The sequence below is a fragment of the Balaenoptera ricei genome, chromosome 3 (assembly GCF_028023285.1).
Source record: "Balaenoptera ricei isolate mBalRic1 chromosome 3, mBalRic1.hap2, whole genome shotgun sequence".
In the NCBI taxonomy this organism is placed as follows: Eukaryota; Metazoa; Chordata; class Mammalia; order Artiodactyla; family Balaenopteridae; genus Balaenoptera; species Balaenoptera ricei.
Genome location: NC_082641.1, coordinates 32839876 through 32860310, shown reverse-complemented (window position 1 = coordinate 32860310; position 20435 = coordinate 32839876). Strand labels below are relative to the sequence as shown.

The window sequence follows — 20435 nt, the reverse complement described above, 5'->3', positions numbered from 1 at the left end:
TAATGACATTTTCCTTTTATCTGTTCTGAGGTAGTCATCAAAAATTGTGGTAGAAGACATGCCTACTAAGTAGGAGTGCTATAATCTTGACACTGAGGCAGGGGTTCCATGCCAGTCCCACTCTTTAACCGTGGTAAACTAAACGGACAATTGTGGGGATCTCATCGATTCATTCGCATGTCTTACCTATTAGATAAGGTCTAATAGGAAGAGTTCATTTTACTACATCATCAATGAACTACAAATTATCATCACTTCAAGGCAAGTCTAAAATCTGTTTTGGTCTCAAATATCTGTGACTTCTTCATTAAACACACCCAGAATAAATTAACATTGACAACTTATGCTCCAGTAACGAATCTTCTGTAGCCTTTATTAAAGCCTGAAATCTAGTTCCTTTACTCTTCAAGATATTAAATGTGGGGTAAAACTTAATGGAAATACTTTCTCACTAAAAACTGAACTTCAAGGACCTGTCCAGTACTGAGTGGATGGGGTCTATCCCTATGTCAAGTGCCAAGTCTGCTGTTATAAAGGTGAACGTGGAACACGCAGCAGCAAGGTAAGCCTGTTCCCACGATCCTGCCATTTCTACAGTGAGCCTGCTCCAAGGATGAATGTTAAGTTTCATAGCTTCTGACCTTCAAAACCTAGCAAGATTATATAAATCAGACCTGACAATGGTGATGATAGCTCACTGGGATTAAGCCCGAGGTATCTGGTGATGGAATGGTGCCGGCTATGCTTCTCCTAGGGTCTGTGTAGCATAAGGATATGAAATGGGTACACTGCTTAGCAGTAGTGTTCACCTTGACCTAAAAGGGTAGTGGAGGAGAGGCTGCTATTCTCGCTTGGGGGAGCGGAGGCAAGACCCAGGGGTATGGCCATTTGCATTTTATACTCTGAACAGAGTGCTGGCTCTGGTGGGTTTGTTGGCAGGCTGTCCTTGTCTCCAGAGGTGGGTGAAGCCAACTGGGACACATAATTCAAATTAGCTTCTCCGGCTGGGATTTCTCCCAGGGAATTCATATAGTTTTGTTCCAGTGCCTTTAGTAAATTTTCAGGTGAAGTCAGTGGTCCCAGCTGATGTGGTGGGGCTTGAGGGGTTACTGGGAAATGTCCACAAGAAGCAAAGTCAGAAGCTGCCTGATTATAGGTGAAGTTCTCAAAACAGATGCAAGGTCCAGGGCCAGAGTAGTTCTTCTCTGTCGGAAGGAGGTAAATGTAGGCAGGCTTAGTAAATTCAGTTTCTGTGAGTGACTTCCTAGTGCCTAAGAACTGTATCTTACTCCCTTCTGGCTTGTTTATAACTTCAATAGCATCTGGAACACAGTCATTGACATTCATTATTGTTAGATGAGGATTCTCCTGGAACAGAAACAGAAAATGTGCAAAGATAATGTGTGTGTGTGTATCACAGTATATAAAGTATGTGAAACGCACTTAGAGCTTCAGGTGTTTTTTGTTTTATCCTGGTCACAAGTTAACTGGAGGTGATGTTGAAAACCAAAAGATATCCCCTGACAGAAGAAATCAAAGCTGCGTTCAACCCTTTCATGGCTATGGGAGCAGAAGAGGCTTTTGCTTTGTGACATCTTCCTGAGAAGGTCTAGGAGTATATGATTATTATAGCCCCAGCCCTGGGTTGGTCTTTAACAAGTATATGAGTATCCATACAATTTCCCAGCATTTACCTTGGATTTTATTAATGACAGGACACTGCTCTTGTAAGGGTCTGGAATGTCAGGATAACACTTCTCCTTCAGCCTAGAAAAACAGTGAAAATTAGACTGAATTTTGCAATATAGTGGAATGGTTAAGAGTGAGAACCCTGGAGTCAGATTCCTGGGCTCTAATCCGTGCTCTATCAATCACTCATTAACACTGTAACCTTAAGCAAGCTTTTTAACCCTTCTATGCTTTAATTTCCTTACTGGTTCAATGGAGATCATTACAGTGGTGATGGTGGTATTGGAAGCATTAAATGAATTGTTACATGTAAAGCACTTAGAACACTTCCAAGTACATGGTAAGTGAAATATAAATATTAGCTATTGCTATTGAACAAATTTTGCAACATTTTAAAATAGTTGGTTTCCTTATTATTATTTTTTTTGGCTGCGTTGGGTCTTCGTTGCTGTGTGCGGGCTATCTCTAGTTGAGGTGCGTGGGCTTCTCATTGTAGTGTCAACTCTTGTTGCAGAGCACGGGCTCTAGGTGCGCGGGCTTCAGTAGTTGTGGCACGCAGGCTCAGTAGTTGTGGTACGCGGGCCCTAGAGTGCAAGGGCTTCAGTAGTTGCGGCACGTGGGCTCTAGGGCGTGCAGGCTTCAGTAGTTGTGGCACGCAGGCTCAGTAGTTGTGGCTCACGGGCTCTAGAGCGCAGGCTCAGTAGTTGTGGCATGTGGGCTTAGTTGCTCCACGGCATGTGGGATCTTCCCGGACCAGGGCTCGAACCCGCGTCCCCTGCATTGGCAGGTGGATTCTTAACCACTGCGCCATCAGGGAAGTCTGGTTTCCTTATGTATTGATTTATTGCTTATCTATTGATAAACAAGATTGTTTAAAACTTATCATATTTCCACCAAATCCTCCTTTGTTCTTTCCTTTTCAGCACTTTTCCTCATATTATCAGGTGTGACTTCTATCTCCTTTCTAGATTTTTCTTTGACTCCTTCTTGGATAAAACCTTCCCCGCACACTTACCACTGACGTTTTAAGTAGCAAATTATCATGACGATCAAAACGCAGAAAATCATGGGCAGGATGATGCGTATCAGTATATGGGCTGGAGAGGAAAAAGAAAGGGATATTTTTAATGACTGCTTTTCCCTCAAAGGAATAAAAATAAGTTTTACATGTCTTTTATTCCTCAAAACTCTATTTGTGCAAGATTCAATATGAGTTCTGTCTGACTGCTGGGGGGCAGGGCAGTGAGACCAACCAGCCAACACAGGGAACCATTTGCCCTCAACACTTGTGACTCAAAACTCATTACCTCTCCTGACAGACTGGATCTTTACTCCCTCCCTGTATGAGAATTATACTCCATACCCTTGACTTGGGGGTTCAGCCACGTGACTTGGTTTGGCCAATGGGAGGTGAGTAGTGGTCATGCTGGTTGGTAGCTGCGTTCAGTGTGCTTGTAGTTGGCTTGCTCTCTTGTGTTCCTGTGACCCACTCTGAGAAGAGTTGGTCCCTCAGAGCCACTGTCCCTTCAGCCTAAGCCTCAGGGTGAAGCTACAAGGAACAAACCTACCTGAAGCTTGGAGTCCCACCTGGCCCAGCCTACATCAGCCAAGCCAGAAGCATCAAAAGAGAGATTTGGTTTTGTATGCCATTGAGATTTTGAGGTATTTTATTACACGTCAAAAATTGACGAATGCACCCCTTCTAGTTAGGCTCTGAGAAAATTACCTAAGTCATCACCTGGGATAATTATTCTATTTTTATTTCTCAGATATGTCAACCTGTACTTCATTTTCATAAATGCCCATCTTCGTGGTCTCACTGCTTGCAAATCCACCGAAGAATAGTTCAGCTGGGTTGGTAAACATCCTCTTTTATAAAAGCAAATCGCACGAAGGGCTTTGGAGGCTGACAGTCATTCACATGTACATATATTTCTGTTCAATCCCTTTACCTCCCTGCCCTCCTCATCCCCCTCGCCAGCCGTCCTGCAGGAATGGGGCCTGACTTGTGGTGCTGGCGGATAACGCTGGAGTTTTGTCAGGGAGGGCAGGCCCAACCCAGGGCTCTGAGGAAGCACAGGGCTCTGGAGAAAAGGACATGGGAAGGTAAGAGGGTGGCAGAGAAAGCACCTCGACAACTGGCCTAAAATTATCCCTGACACCAGGTAAGGCGAAAGAAACTCCTCCTGACACCACTAAAGAACACCTTGCTCTCAGACTTCCCTGGTGGCACAGTGGTTAAGAATCCACCTGCCAATGCAGGGGACACGGATTCGAGTCTGGGAAGATCCCACATGCCACGGAGCAGCTAAGCCCATGCGCCACAGCTACTGAGCCTGCACTCTAGAGCCCATGTGCCACAACTACTGAGCCCACGTGCCACAACTACTGAAACCTGTGCACCTAGAGCCCGTGTTCCGCAACGAGAGAAGTTACTGCAATGAGAAGCCCGCGCACTGCAGTGAAGAGTAGCCCCCACTCGCCACAACTAGAGAAAGCCTGCATGCAGCAACGAAGACCTAACACAGTCAAAAATAAATAAATAAAAGTAAATAAATCAGTACACGAATGCTTTTTTTTTAAAAAAAAGAATACCTTGCTCTCAAGAGCAGTACTTGTTATGACTACAATTGGTTTTAAAATTTGGTTAAATTACGAATTTGTAATGTATCTGAGAAGAAGCCTGGGGAGCTACCCATAGTAGTGTCCAAACTTCAGACAGGCTTTGCTAAACTTTCTGTTGAAGTATAATATGTGCATACAGAAAAGTGCTCCTACGTGTACAGCTCAATGAGTTTTCACAAACTGAACATACCCACGTAACCAGTACCCAGATCAAGAAAAAGAACGTTACCAGCTCCCCCGAGAGTCCCCCAGTGTCCCCATCCAGGCATCTTCCCCTCCCAGGGTAACCCCTATCCTGCCTTTCAGCCACATAAACAGCATTTGCCTCTGTCTATACTCTACGCGTGGAATTGTGCAGCAAGAGCGGGGCCCAGCTTCTGTCACTCACCATTGCATTTGTGAGTCGTCCATACTATTTTTGTAACTGTGGACTGTCATTCTCACTGCTGCAATTATGCAGCAATTTAGTTTACTTTTTCATAATAATCAATATAATCGAGTCACAGCCAAGGCTAAGGAGGTTTCTCATGAGTAAGGGAAATAAATGAAATCTAGAAAATATACTTGAGATAAAGATAATCATATATATTATATGTGTGTGTGTGTGTGTGTGTGTGTGTGTCTTACACATACTCATACACACACCTCTACCAGCCAAGTAAATACTGAAGCTGGAAGAAAAATAGCCTGAAAATAAATTTAAAATTAACTCTAAAATGGCAAGCATGCTCAAGTAATGTGAGTTGTTGACTGAAATCTTAAGCTGACTATGAGAGTTCTGGCCTTTGGCTTAGAGACCTGGGGCCATGTTTCAGCCCCAACCTGCCACTGTGGTCACGGGCATCCTCATCACCAGTCAGGCAGCCAGGGCCAGTGGTTCTACCTGACGAGCCCACCCCATCCCCAGAGCCCCACCTTCCGCCACTTGGCAACTCAGGCAGATGTTTTAGCCTATGTGTTTTTCATGGAGGAGTATCTTGAGAGGTCCTTTCCAGCGTGGACCTCCTATGATGCCCTATCTGCTACCTACTTTCCCCGCTTCCTCCGTCAGTATCTGTTTTCTCCCACCACCTTCCTCTTTGTTGGAGGGCAGGACTTACCGGCAGAATCTTATTTACCAGTAACCTGCCATTCTTCTCCCTTCCTCTTCTTTCTCCATCTTTCAAGCCAAATGCATTTTGAAAGGATGGCTCTCTTTATCTCACCCTTTCTCCATCAAATCTGCAAACACCGGGTTCGTGAACCAACACTGCTCGCCCCACCGCACCTTCTAGTACCCCCAGAGAGGCAAGGTCAGGAAGCCGGTAATTTGCCACTGAGAGAAACCAGCCAGAAGGCTGGCTGTAGAGAGCAGTTCTGCTGAGAAAAACATCCCCACCCCTCTCCAGACAGAACTCATAAGGCTCTTCCCAAGTCAACACTAAAATACGCCATCAGTGATTTTCAAACTATTCTGGTACTGAGTTCCAGAGAAGTGCCTCAGGGGCCAGAGAGAGGCAAGAGGAAGGTTCCAGGTCATAGATCAGTTGGATTAGCTTCCCTCTTATCTATTTTATGTAGTGGGATTCTGTGTAACATTTCCTTTTTTTTTTTTTTTTTTTTTTGGTGAGTTTCATCTAGAGAAAGAAAGACAGAGAAGAAAGGTTTAAAAATTCCGGATCTAGACAAAGCCCATGGCCATGTGTGTGTCATTTGTCAGTTTCCCAGGAACTGCTAAGAGTTTTGATTTGGAAAAACTCACAGTATTCATCCGGGGTTGTGATCTTTGTGAAGGCATCCAGGGGACCCTCGCCAACACTTGTGTAAGGAGTGACGAAAAACTCATAGATGGATTCCGGCTGTAGGTTTTCCACAACAAATGTCTTTTGTTCCGGGTTGTCAATTGTGTGTCTGCAACATACTGAATCCTCTGTGGGGTTTAAAAAAAAAAATTTTTTTTTCAAGAAGAAAAAACTATTAAGAGCGTGATAAAGATCTTGTGAGACAGTGGGGCACTAATACTCTTGTTGACTTGGCACTGCCAACATTTCTAAACCAACCAAAAATGAAATCATAATTTCATCACACTGGGGACACTGGTAAAATATTCGGGAGATGGCAAGCAAAGCAAGCACCCCACTAAACAAGGGATGTTCCTGATCCAGGGGAAGCACTCAGACCTGCCAGAGAAAGAGTAAGAGCCTGCCAGAGCTACTTAGATATACATTTTAATAAACTTTAATGAAGTCAAAGAAAAAAAGAAAATGAGGTTATTAGCAAGAACGTTTCCTAAGTGGTAGGTTTTCTTAAGGAGCTGAGGGTATTTCAGGTGCTTCTAAAAATACTGGGCCACACTGTTTTTAAGTAAGTTAAAATCCTGGCCCCCATCGTCTTGTCCACCCTACTAATTGGTTTAAGAACACCATTCCGTCATAAAAGCACGTGAGCACAGAATTCAGCCTGGCCACAGTCAGAGACAGCCGGCAGCCTTTCCAATGATTTCAAATAATGAGACCTTGAAACGGTAAACAGACAAAAAAAAAAAAAAAAAAAAAAATGTCACCTGGAAGAACTGTCTTTTCAAATGCCGGGGGGCAGTGCTCCCCCGCCTTGGTTTTCAGGTAGACATGGTATCCTTGTATAAAGCCAGGTTGGGATTCAGTGGAATAATCCTTCCAACTCAGAGTGAAGGAGTGGGAGGTCAAGTTACTCATGACCACTTGAGGGTTGTCTGAAGGAGCTAGGAAAGGAAGTTGGGATAATGTAAGATTTACAATTTGGAAAGAGTCTCAGCGCACTGGTGTAAACTGAAAGCAGAACCACGGCCCACTCTGTAGGCGTGTGTGCCAAGTGAAGGAGTGCCATCTTTTTCTCTAGAGGATGTACGCCCTGACTTAGTTCGTGAGAGCTGGGAAGGAGTTGAGCAATCATCTTGTTCAAGCCTTACCTCTCTCAGATGTAGAAATGGATGCCCAGAGAGATTCAGTAACTTGGCAAGGTCACACAGCAAGAAAGAAAGGCTTTCCTAGACTTCATTCTGAGTCTGAATTCTCAACAGTGTTTGGGAGGATGAACTGAAGTAGGGAGGAAGGGAGGAGGAGGAAGGGTTATGTTTGAAGAGGTATGGGCAACTTTGAAGAACTCTAGTTCCCAGGTGGCAGCAATGCACAATTGTCCAAGTGTCACAGGGAGAATCAGAAAGCGTTTATTCTGAGGCTTCCCTGAGAGCCTGTTTCAGCACATACGCTGGTGCACACCTGGCCTATGTCTGCCAAAACACACAACACACCCCTCCTGCCCGTCTGGGGCAGCTCCCACCCAACGGAGAGCCCCAAGAGCTGGTCTGATTGGTGAGAGGCAATCAAGGACACAGCTGCCCGGCTTCCAGTGGGTGTGAGACCCTGGACGCCGAGAAGGTGAATTAGCAACCACATGGGAGGATCAAAACTCCCCCACACTGCTGGTGGGATCATGGTACAATTTCTGGGGGGGCAGCGATTTCACAATATCTACCAAAAGTCTTAAAAATTGTAAAATTGTATTTAAGAAGTTCAAACCTTTTGGCTCGAGTATTCTACTTCCGGGACTTTGTTGAAAAACCATTATCAGAGCAATGGACAAAGATTCAGCTAAAATGATGGTGAGTCAGACAGGGCATAAGAGATTTGGCCAAGAAAGGAGAGAGAGATTGAGTATTTGAGACTGCAAGATAACTGAAGGTGAATTTTATAGTTTTTAATTGAGAAATATTTTTGTAATCATCCTAAAAGTCCAACGACAGGTGATTTGACATATGCAAACCACGAGGCACTTTGCAGTACTAAAAAATGATACAGTTAGATATTACTTAGTGACATGAGTCAAAAAGCACTTTACAAAACTGCATAGAGTAGTAATAAAAAAGATCCCATTTTTATTTAAAAGTGTATATCTGTACTGAGAAAGGATACACATAAAATATTAACTCGATATTTGCCCTTGGGTGGTAAAATTAGCAATGATTTTGTCTTCTTTTGCATAATATCTTATGAATTGTCTTTAATGAAAATGTTTTATATTTGTGTGATTAAAAAAATAACTTTAAAAAAAACCCCATTGCCAGAATAAACAGGACACTGAAAATTAGGAAAGGTGCTGTAATCTTCCTAAACCCAAAGTGAAGAGTTTCTGGATTGTTCTTAACAATGGACACATTAAATGCTTTAAACTTACCCAGTTCCTCCAAGTATCCTGCTTTTGTCTCTAATAAATGAGCCATCCTTTTTGCAGAAATTTCATAAATTCTGAAGTTGTATCGAACCCCTGGTCTAAAAGCACCTAGAGAAGAAAAGTCAACAGATTTTCAGTAACACAGGATGCCATTCTCTTTACTTCTGAAAAGAAGAAGAATGAAAAATGAATTTGTGTCCCCTTAAGAATTTCCTCCTCGGGGTTTCTGCCCTTCATCTCCACCATCTTCCTTCCTTCCCCTGAATCCTCCAGCATTTCCGACGAAGTCTAGGCGACTGTCCTCTACATCATCCTCTTGATCAAGAGCTCGCAAATATGCCCTTATCCACGTGCATGCAACTGGGCGCAGAATTCAACCAGACACAGAAAACCATGTAAAACTCTCCTTTGACTCCAAAACCCCTGCCAGCGACTGGCCTTCTCTCTGCCCACGAAGGGCAAGCATCTGGAAGATTTGCTTCCAGTACCTCACTTTCCCCTCACCCCACACCTCTGAACCATGCCACTGACACTGCTCAAGCCAAGGGAAGACTCGCCTCCTCACTCCCCACCAGCCACTGAATGGCCTCCTGGAGTCTCATCAATCACCCTCTGGACCCGGACAATTCCCACAGCTTTATCTTGAGCCCAGCAGATGGCGCCACCAACCCCCCCCCAATCAGGCCACAGACCTAGGCTCCTTTAACTGCTACACTAGTAATCTCGAAATGACAAATCCAGTGTGGGAGGAAAGAGACCAAGTTCTATATGTTCCATTGAAACTGAAGGAGTTGCTAATCGACTCCCATCAACTCTACTCCTATGTCTCCCAAATCCACACACTTCTTTGCTTTTGTAAAAGCTCTCAGGACAACTGTTATAATGTCCTTCTGCCATTCATTTGAGACGGCTGACTCACTGCTGAACAAATTCATGAACCTCATGAACACCTATTCCAGCCTTCGGTCCAGATAGTCTCTGTAAAAGTAGATATAAAGGTCAAAACTTAGACCACATCACTGCAAAATTTGAACTCCAAGACCCACGCTGGATTTGTAGTTATCAGTTGAGCACAAAGTATCTGAGATGATCCAGAAATCCCTGTTGAAGTTGCTGCCAGGTGAATGGAGCCGCATGGTAATACAGAAGGTTCTTCTTACCCGAGCTAATGACTGTGCTTGTGGTATTGGGGCCTAGGTTTTTCCACTGGAGAACACAGGGCAGGTCCTGGGGACCATCACACCACTCCACAACGTAGCCTGTGGCATCTCCGGATTGGGGTTTCCAAGACACAGAAAATCCGTCCTCTGTGCCGTTAACTCTTCCGCTTTCAACCTCTTCTGTACATACAAAGAGGGCAATGCTTCAGATTTAATTAATCGTACATTTTGCAAAAATATCTAAACAAGAAAATAAACTTGAACATGCAGTGTATCTAGCAGGTAAGAGCCCTACCTCTGCAATTGCTACGGGGCTTGGGTTAGGGCAGGAGGGATGTTTTCCTGCCTCTCACTCCCAACAATTATTCACACCTGCCCTTCAGATGCCCCTTGTCCTCATCTTCTGAGACCCAAAGGGACGTCAGCCCCTAAAACAGGGACCAGCAACCCACCGCCAGCAGGACAAATCCAGCCTCGGAAGCTTGTTTTTATATGACCCTTAAGCTAAGACTGGTTTTAAGATTTTTAAAGAGTTTTTAAAAACAAAGAATACAGAATATAGATTGGAGACTGTCTGGCCTACAAGGCCTAAAATATTTACTCTCTGCCCCTTTACCGAAAAAGTTGTTGACCCTTGACCTAGAACTGTGTCTGGTACTTGATCTGCTTTCAAAAATCATCTGTTGAATGAATGAATAATTTGGCTTAATTGTCCCACATAATGCTGGCTGCCCCTGAACTAACTACTGTCTCCTAGATGTTAGGGGCAGAAACTGAGGCGAGTGTGGAGAAAAAAAGAAAGAACAATTCAGGTATGTACTAAGCCAGATTATGAACGGATGTGCACACTACTTATGACCTAGGATACCACCTCAATGTATTTTATGCACCCGGGTAGTTTTCCTAAGGTCTGACAATTGGAAAAAAAGGTGATATGGTCTCAGTGGACTACAGTTCTACTGATTTCAAGCGGGTCAGCCTAGATATTGAGGGATGAGAATTTCTCCTATTTCTGAGGCTGACTCCACAGCCTGCCACTGTTCAGAGGGCAGTGGTCCCTGGTGGTCACTCAAGCGAAAGCAGACTCTGATCAAGGGGTGGACCTGCAAGCAGCTGTTCAGAGAGGCAGCCAGCGTGGCGCAAATGTTACATGGGACAGACTTAACACTCAAAATGTACTTGTTGCTTCTCTGCAATTCATATTTAACTGGGCATCTTTTATTTTATCTGGCAATTCTAATTACAGCTGAACACTGATGCGAAAGCAGGGTGCTATGACATTTTCTAGGGCACCAAATTATCACCCAGCTGGGAACACCGAAAGGAATGTGCAGCCCCAGGTATGAGGCGAGAGGTTCCCCAAGAAGGCCTGTGCCTATCTTACCCACATGGCTTCTCTGTCTTCCTTCATCAGAGAGACAAATCTCTTTCATATTAAAACCGACATTTTCTACTTCACTTACTCACACTGACTAAAATTTCACCCCAAACTTAGAAGCATGACTCTTACTAAGCTGCTTCTTTAAAATTGCAAATATGTTTTGAGGAGTGGAGGTAGAGGGAAAGAGAAAGGGAATCTATTTTTTTTCCCTTCAGTCATTCACACTCTAGTGTGAATTGGCTGAACCTCCTTGGTCTGTCTCATAGCACATCAGTGCCTTTATCCACTCTAGAGACTTAAGAATGTGGACCACATCAGGGAAGCTGGATAGGGCCTCACAAGGGGAAGGAATGGGTTCTAAAGGCAGGGCACGGGGAAGGAAGGTATGGTAGGAACCCACAGATAGGGATGACCCCAAACAGATAATACTGTTCAGCAGAGTTGTTTGAGCTGAGCCTCACTGGAGGCAGTGTTTTCTTTTAATCTATCAACTCCCCCAGGGTGAATGAAATGCCCACCTTTCCCGTTCTGGCCCTAATAAAGACAGAATACAACTATTCACTTCATTCTCTAATACAGTTCTTGACAAGCAAAGATTATGTTAAGTAACTCCTTAGTTTTTCTCCTGTGGCACAATCCCAATTTCTTTTTCTTGACACACTGGATAGTTTTTAAACAAAATAAATAAAACAAAATAATAACACCCTCTAATCTAGCCCACTTAACCTAAATGTAAGCCTAATTTGAATGATAGGTATAAAGCAATGTGACATAACCGTACAAGCAGGGTCTGAAATTTTTTATAGCAGTAACTGAAGGGTGACATTACTGCAAGGCTCATGAATGACCTTAGGATGTCTGTTGGGTCATGTCCAAGTGTGCAGTGTCTCAGAGTGTGTACTGCTGGGGGCGGGGTTAGTGCAGCCCACCTCTTTTCACAGCTCTCCCAAGAAGGAAATGTACACCATGATTAATTGTACATGTAAGGTCATTTCCACCTTGTTTGGTCTCTCACAGGCTAAGGGTTTAGCCAGTTATCACCATTTTATTCCACAGCTTTGGCAAAGCCCTTCTCGAAAGATGACGCTAGCTCTCCTCATGATGTCCAGAAATGTTCATGGGCTCTTCATAGGTGGCCAAGACGGACAAAATATTCTGCCATATAATAAACGCACCTCATATTTCATAAGCCACAAAGCGCTTTCATACCAGCTCTAACACTCAGTTGGGACTGTTTGTTGGTGTTGCATTTATTTGAATAAATTTGAGACAATTTCCCAAGTTGGCGGAAGAATCCCTGAGCTATGGCTGAAATCTTCTTCCCACACAAAGGAGGACTGCGCCAGAAACCCGCTGACATGCCTGAACCCAAAGAAAATGACGGACAGTGTTTGGCAGCTAGATCTTTTGTCTCCCCAGATTACTGTCTTTCTAATTTATCCGTCTCTGCCTAATAACACTGTCAACATTTTTCTAGAGAAGAAAAACAAAACCAAAAACACTCACCGTTTCCAGGGCCTCCAGAAATGACAATTACGGAAGCAGGAGAAGGGCCCACATTGTTGTGAGCTGTGACATGGATTTGGTAAGAACACTGACTGAGGGTTAGTTCTGTGCTTCTGGCGGGAGCAGGGATGGAGAGGACCTCTAACCTGGATGGCTTGTCTAGATTTTCTACAATTACATTATAGAATAGGATCTTCCCATTGGCATGCACTTTCGATAGTGGCTGAAAAAAATATTGACAATCATTTCAAAATGGGCTTTCCTCTGAAAAGAGTTTGCTTAATTTCTTTTTCATCTTTTCTGTCCCTTGATTGCACACACACACACACACACACACACACACACACACACACACACCGGGCAAATTAAAACAGCTTAAGAGAGAAAATAACCTTCTAAACCAAGCTTGAAATCAGACATTCCATTCTAACTAAAATTGAGCAGAGAATAGGATCATTTGGGGGAGAGCTCAAGAGCATATTGTGTCCAGAGAGGAGTGACCAAGTCAGGAAAGGGGGACTCTTTAGCCTGGATTAAAACACACTCAGTGAGTAGGAGTGGGAAAGACAGGAGTAGACCCAGATGGGAGGGGCCTGAACCTCCGGCCTACCTTCCCGAGGACAGACAGTGCCCCTGGTGTGTGCACCCCCAGACCTGAGATTGGGCTGGGGCAACTGTTGGCTTGGGATGTGGACAAAACCTGGATGTACAGACTGGCACGTGCACATGTGTGTGCATGGGGGTCCTCCCTGGTGGGGAGGACCAGAGTGGAGATGGGAAAAAGAGTGGGGTGGCCTGTGGCGGGGGACCAGCTCCCTCAGCATGGCCATGCTTTAGCATCAAACACTGAGGGATCCGAGAGTTCTTAACGCAAACCAGGGCTTCCATGTTGTCATGAAGGCATGTCAGTTAAGATAGAAGGACAAGATTAATTTTATATTGCAGTTTTTTAGCTTGACTTATAACTTTTAAATATAAGTACTCTGAATATTTAAATATTCATAACTTTTAATTACGGTATATATTTCTCCACTTATACTCATGAACTGGGCCCTGCAGATGTTAGGGGCAGGAGAAGTTAGGAGATGCAGTTCTAACAATCAGAACTGGCCACGGGTGCAAGAGGCTGCTGAGAAAGGAGTTACTGGTCCAGCGTTGGGGACATGGATGTGGATGGAGCGGGGATTTCTCCACTGGGTAACAAATTCTACTGGATTCATGTTAAGAGCCCTCCCAATCAGAAGACTGCACCAATGTCTAGTTTCAGTGAAAGATAACTGCCAAGCAAAAATCTGTCTCTTTGAACGTCTGCATCTCACCTTCCAGAATAAACTCACAGTAGGATGTCCCGACACCATCTTCATGTTTCTCCAGACATCGGGAGCCTCTGAGGGAGCTGAAATTAACCAAAGAAAAGCTCTAGGGTCACAATATGCACGTACAACAATACATTCAACCTTTCTCTAGTTTCGTCAACACAAGTGACCACGGCCTGTCCTGCCTGAGCCTGCTTCTCGCTTTTTCACTCTCTGTGACTTCTACCCACTTGGCCGCGGCCATACTGGTCTCGCCTCACTAGGGGCACACAGTAGGTGCTTTACAAAAGGGCTGCTACATCTGAATGGGACATCACAGGGGGCCTTTGTGAACTCAAGCCTCAGAGCTTCTGGAAGCCACCAAGGAATTTTGGAATCCTTTGCCAGTCCAATTCTAGGAGGTTAGTTAGGTAAATTTCCCATATTTGGAATTTCTAGGAGCAGCAGACTGTTGCTGTTTCCTTGCCCTACTTGCGAAGGTTGCAATGGACACACTCAAGTGGAGAGCCCCAGGGGAAGGCTGCACTCTTCCCCGAGTTCCTAAGTGCACACAGGCTGGCCTGTCGCTGGAGTCAGAGCCTGGGACCCCTTCCTTGTCACCCTCCTCCCCATGCACGCCCACCCGCCAAGTTCCTGGCCTGGGCCAGCTGCCTGCGTGTGGACCCTCAGTGCACTGGCTGCACGCCTCCCCCTGGCATGCCTCTCCCCACTCCGTTCTAGAAGAGCTTGCTTCCTTGTCTTTCTTGCCAGTAAACTGTAGGACCAGTGATTTATGATTTGCTTCAACATATCTCTGTGCAAGAAGCATTGTTTTGCAACATAACACATACAAATTTAGTTCTCTGTTTCATAAAAATATAGTTTACAGTCTCCAATCATTGAAATTTAAGAAAGTCCTTTTTTTTCCCCCTTAGTTGCTGACACTTTCTACTCAACATAAAGGTGACCATATATTTTTAAAATCTATTAGATGCAGATTTCAATTTTCTCAACAAGCCGTCAGAGAAGCCAATATTATATCAAAAAAGTACTGAAATACTCAATGAGAGACCCCAAGCTCAATGCAGAATCTTCAGCTGGTTTGTACACGACTACTTGCAAGAAAAGAGAACTGCAGCACAGTTGACGGTGCTCCATCTTTATGTCAATATAATTTCTCCCACGGTGTCATTTAGCTCTGCTCACCATGATTCTGCTTAAGTAGGATTATAATACACATAAACATTGACTTTGCCAGCATTAAGCAAAGCGTTATCCAAGGTGAAAAAAAACATCTATGGATTCACCATCAGCAGATTCATCTCATTTTCTTGTCATCATCAAAAGCAAAGTTAAGTATTTTTCAGGTTTATGATACTATAATCTAAAAGAAACTATTTACTAAAAATGCCATCTTTCTGTTATTTTTCTTTGCACTAAATTTTAGGTATAATGTTGGAATGAATTTGCAAAAAAAATCCCAAAGCAATGCAGTATTAATAAAGTAAAAATTCTTTAATGAAACACAACTGAGGAATAAACCAAATTACCATCAGGAACAGGGCTCTGGAGGGGACTACACCCCTATGAAAAATGACTGGAGTCTTGGAGGGGAGCGGGGGTGGGGGTGGGGGGCTGACAAGGGGAGGAGGCCTGCTGAGCACCTCTGGTGACCAGCCCTGGGTGTGGGTTTTCATGCACTGCCCTCGCCAGCCCGCCAACCAGAGTCACTGCTTTAAAATGTTCCCCCCAGGCTGAAACAGAAAGAACTCACCAGCTTACAAACATAAATAATAAGATGGAGTAAAATAAATATATATGATCCTTCCTTAGGCAGCAAAATAGCCAGGACTTGAATCAACAGGATCTCCAGGCTGTAATGACACCCCCGAGAGACAGGCCATGCAGACGCCAGTCTGGGTCAGGTCAGGGTGGAGCTCTGGAGTCAGCCAGCCTGGGCCTGAGCTGCGGTCACAGCTCAGTCCCTTGCTAGCGGGGCCAGTTAAACTCCTCATCCTCTCTGTGCCTCCACGGCCTCATCTGTCGAGTGCGGATAATAACAGGACCTACTGCATGGTGGGAGGATTTGAGGGGAAAACATTGCAAGCCCTTGGAGCTGTGTCTGGCACATACTAAACACTAGATCAACGGCAACTGCCCTGGTTACTGCTGTCACGTCTCTGCCCTTCATTCACTCTGCAAACCAGGCACGTCTCCCCAGTTCAGGGGCCCAAGTTGTTTCATGTGTAAACTGGGCAACAGTAAGACTTTCTCATCTGGGATTGGAAGGAGGTGAAAGCAAGGCTGGGCCATCTCATCTCCTGAGGTTTATCTGAGGTCTAAGACATAGTTATTTGGGGGAAAAAGTCTCTGTTCAGTCATTATTGAGGAAACGACCCCTGAGAGCATGATAAGGCGGCTCCCAGTTTGTTGTCACGGGAACGAACGACTGAACAATGATGACTAAGTTTCCAAATACCATTGCATTTCCAAACACAGCCCGAGGCTGTTTAGTATGAGATCGGTGCTTTCCTCAGCACAAACGCTACTGTTTGTCCCCAGTCCTGAATTAAAAGTTTATACTCATTTACATAGCCCCAGATCCAACGGGAATCCAGCAATACCTTTAGCTTAGAAACCATTCTGGCAAATTGAAGATCAGAGAGAAAATGTTCAGCAGAAATAACTCAGATGGCAAATGTCTGAGGTAGATATCTTCCCACTCACATTTCATTAGGCATTTAATTTAGTTTTTTGTTGTTGTTTTTTTTTAAAGATGGTACCAAGCCTCTGTTGTTATACCTTCCCCTGAGTTTTTGGTACAAACAAAAGTTCTCAGGGAAGCCCACCCATCTCCTGTCAGTCAGTTTAGATCCTTGGGACGTCAGGGAGCCGAACGTACCAGCTTCAGCTGTGTTGAATTTCTGACTAATCAATTCACTCCATTTCCAGAAGTGGTTGGTATAAGCACAGCGTACTCGGGCCACATATTCTGTGTCAGGCTCCAGTTCACTTAAGAGGTACTCACCATTCACCTTGATGGAAACATTGTGTTGCTTAATTAAAAAAAAAAAAAAAAAAAAAAAGGTCAGGGGGAGAAGAAGACAGAAGTATTGGTGAGCACACGTCATTGCAAAGCCAAATCACACACAGAGTAAGACCTGATTCGTAGCAAGACTAGTTCTTTGAGAAAAAAAAAATCTCTAAACTCTAAAAGTTTATGATGAATTTCCTGGACCTTTTAAACAGATGACCCATATCATTTGAACACACATAGAAATAAGAGTTTAAAGAGATTTCACTCACCAGTCTCTCTGTTTAGACACAAAGAAATTTTTGAAAATAGAAAGTTAAACACTTACTTGTATCACTTTTCCTTCAGCAAGGAGTTCAAGCTGACACAAAAGTGTGGAATTGTTTCCAATGGAGTGTACCTTCCAGGTCATGGTGGCATTTGTGGCACCAACATTTTTAGGGAATAACTTATAGGGAGTCATTGGATGAACTGCAAAGAAAAAAAAGAAAAAATGAAAAAAATTCAAGCACAGATCCAAAAAGACTGGTAAATAGGCAGTTCATTTTTACATTGATTTGTTCAATAAGCATTTTTGTTTATTTCTGAGAAAATGGCAAACAAAACCAGACTTGCAGCCAAGATGGAGTAAGCCAAGTATAGCCTTTTTTCTCACCGGTTATATTAGAAACTCTGAACAAATATAAAAAGAAACTGCGGATTCTTAAAATTAAACAAAAGCAGGCAAGAATGTAGAGGGGAGTCAAAACTTGGAGAAGTGGCCCATCAAAGAGAATATAACAGAACCCAGAGTCTAACCAAACTAACATTAACAATGTCAAGGATACAATCCAAAATTATTAGACATACAAAACAAAACCAAAAGAGAGAAAACGTCACCAATTTTCGAGGAAAAAGACAATCAGCAGATGTCAACTTTGAGATGACCCATGCCTCAAGATGACTCCCTTGGAATGCTACAATTAGATAAAGAGTTTAAAACAGATCCATGAGGTAAAAGTAAATGCATCCAGGGACTTCCCTGGTGGTGCACTGGTTAAGAATCCACCTGCCAATGCAGGGGACACGGGTTCGAGCTCTGGTCCAGGAAGATCCCACATGCCGTGGAGCAGCTAACTAAGCCCGTGCCCCACAACTACTGAGCCTGCGCTCTAGAGCCCACAAGCCACAACTACTGGAGCCCACGTGCCACAACTACTGAAGCCCGCGCGCCTACAGCCCGTGCTCCACAACAAGAGAAGCCACCACCATGAGAAGCCCGCGCACCGCAATGAAGAGGAGCCCCCACTCGCTGCAACTAGAGAAAAGCCTGCCCGCAGCAACTAAGACTGAACACAGCCAAAAATACATAAATAAATAAATTTATTTTTTTAAAAAAAGTAACTCATCTGAAATGAATAGAAGGAAAACACTTCTCAGCAGAGAAATAGAAACTAATTTTTTTTTTTATTTTTATTTTTTATTTATGACTGTGTTGAGTCTTCGTTTCTGTGCGAGGGCTTTCTCTAGTTGTGGCAAGTGGGGACCACTCTTCATCGCGGTGCGCGGGCCTCTCACCATCGCGGCCTCTCTTGTTGCGGAGCACAGGCTCCAGACGCGCAGGCTCAGTAATCGCGGCTCACGGGCCCAGTTCCTCCGTGGCATGTGGGATCTTCCCAGACCAGGGCTCGAACCCGTGTCCCCCGCATTGGCAGGCAGACTCTCAACCACTGCGCCACCAGGGAAGCCCAATAGAAACTAATTTTTTAAAAAAAAAGAATTAAATGGAAATTTTAGAACCGAAAAATAGAATATCTGAAATAAAAAAACCTGCCACCTTACGCACTTCCACACTTGCTGTGTGACCTGGCCGCTGCCTACCACTCCAATCTCCTTTCTCTCACGGGAAAGACACAAGGACATTCTTCCCTGCCTGAAACACCCAGAGCATGTTCCCACCTCAAGGTCTTTTCAAATCCTGTTCTTTTGCTCCAAATGCTCTAGATGTTTTCTGCCTCCTCATCCTTCAGTGCCCTCATCCCAACTGAAGCAGCACCCCAGGCATTCTCTACCCCTTAAATGAATTTTATCTTCTTTCCAGGACTTAGCGATGCTTGAAATTATGTTATTAACTTGTTTACACGTTTACTGTGTGTCTCCATGCCCCTCTCTCAACCCTCTCTCCGAACACACACTAGCATGTACACACATTAAGGGCAGTTACTCAACTCTGTTCACTGCTGGATGCCCAGTGCCTGCTACACTGGTGGCACCCTGTAATTAGGTGACTGAAGTGATGATTAAGTTGAAATCTAAATGAGGTGTAGAATTAAGAAGGCAAAAGAGAAGTACGAGAATTCCAGAAAAAATGAACGTGTTTAAAGATGCTGCATTTCATAAAAGAGGCAGGGGTGTGGTCAAAACACAGAAAGAGCTATTCAACTTCAGGGTTGTGCAGATCAAAACCATTGCAAAATACCACTTAACATCCATTCAACTGACAAAAATGCAAGGGTGACAATACCAACTTGGAGAGAATATACTGGTACAACCACTTTGGAAGCGAATTTGGCATTATCTTGTAAGTTGAAGAACATTCACATTTTCTGAGTCCTCACCAATTCCATTCTTAGGTATACAGGTATATACTCAAGAAAAACAACTACAACTCTAGGTGTGTACTGGATATGTATATGAAAATGCTCTTATTAACACTGTATCCAAGAGCATAAACCTTGAGACAATCTGAAAATCCACCAAAAGAGATGCATGAATAAAACACTGTATATTTACGCAATGAAATACTCTACAGCAGTGAAAATGGACTACAACACTCAATAATATGGGTAAATATTAGCAATTTAATACTGTATAAAAGCAATTACTAGCATTACTACATATAGCTTGATGTCTCATATACATTAAAACAAAATAAAAACAGTATTTTGGAGATTTCATAAGAAAATGAGAATACATACACATGCACACACATGATTTAAATCTGTTATCTTAGTGGAAGGAGCAGGGTGGGGGGCTGTGGGATGGGAGATGAAGTAAGTTATTGTCAGATTTCTATTTTGAACTTGAGGTAAGCTCGTTGGTGTTTATTACATTATCAACACAAACAAATAATGGGCACCATAGGTCATGCACGCACCCATGAAGAGAAGTGTGGTGCAAACAAGTTATAAACTAAAACCTTCACTTAGGATGTGAATTAGGTGAAAATCTATGACACATTTACTCAATCACACAGTGTGTCAAATAAAGATATGCTCGTGACCACAGTGGGTTACACTCAAGTCTCACCTCGTTGGGTCAGGTTAAAAAGAATACTGACACTTCTTTTTCTTAAGTAGTTTTCAGCCACGAGTGTGAAGTTATACGTTTCTTGTGAGTCTTGAGCTACTTGCCAATTACACCAGTTTCTGTGTTTACAAAGTGTCTTTTTCCCGGAAAATCTTAAAGAAAAAAAAAAACACCACACAACAATTTCAGGGTTTACATTTTTGTCAGCGCAGATGTGTCTCCCTGAATCCACTGAGTATCCCTGAGACGCACTCAGTGGCTTTCAAACT

General features: G+C 43.7%; 1 protein-coding gene across 6 annotated transcripts in view; it reads right to left on the bottom strand.

Annotated features, from left to right (window-relative positions):
- Positions 1 to 347: 347 nt before the first annotated feature.
- The window catches only part of OSMR (oncostatin M receptor), a 55494-nt gene continuing 35406 nt past the window's right edge, over positions 348 to 20435 (bottom strand). For 4 of the 6 annotated variants that reach the window (XM_059916276.1, XM_059916278.1, XM_059916277.1 and 1 more), the window contains 12 exons: positions 20167 to 20318; positions 17207 to 17349; positions 16747 to 16900; positions 13869 to 13945; positions 12550 to 12772; positions 9663 to 9842; positions 8506 to 8610; positions 6857 to 7033; positions 6056 to 6223; positions 2705 to 2786; positions 1695 to 1767; positions 348 to 1368 (listed from right to left, as the gene is read on the bottom strand). In XM_059916276.1, the coding sequence (XP_059772259.1) occupies positions 793 to 1368; positions 1695 to 1767; positions 2705 to 2786; positions 6056 to 6223; positions 6857 to 7033; positions 8506 to 8610; positions 9663 to 9842; positions 12550 to 12772; positions 13869 to 13945; positions 16747 to 16900; positions 17207 to 17349; positions 20167 to 20318 (2110 nt within the window). In that variant the 3' untranslated portion in view covers positions 348 to 792. The remainder of the gene's footprint in view (positions 1369 to 1694; positions 1768 to 2704; positions 2787 to 6055; positions 6224 to 6856; positions 7034 to 8505; positions 8611 to 9662; positions 9843 to 12549; positions 12773 to 13868; positions 13946 to 16746; positions 16901 to 17206; positions 17350 to 20166; positions 20319 to 20435) is intronic. The other 2 variants (XM_059916279.1, XM_059916281.1) reach the window with 2 other exon arrangements.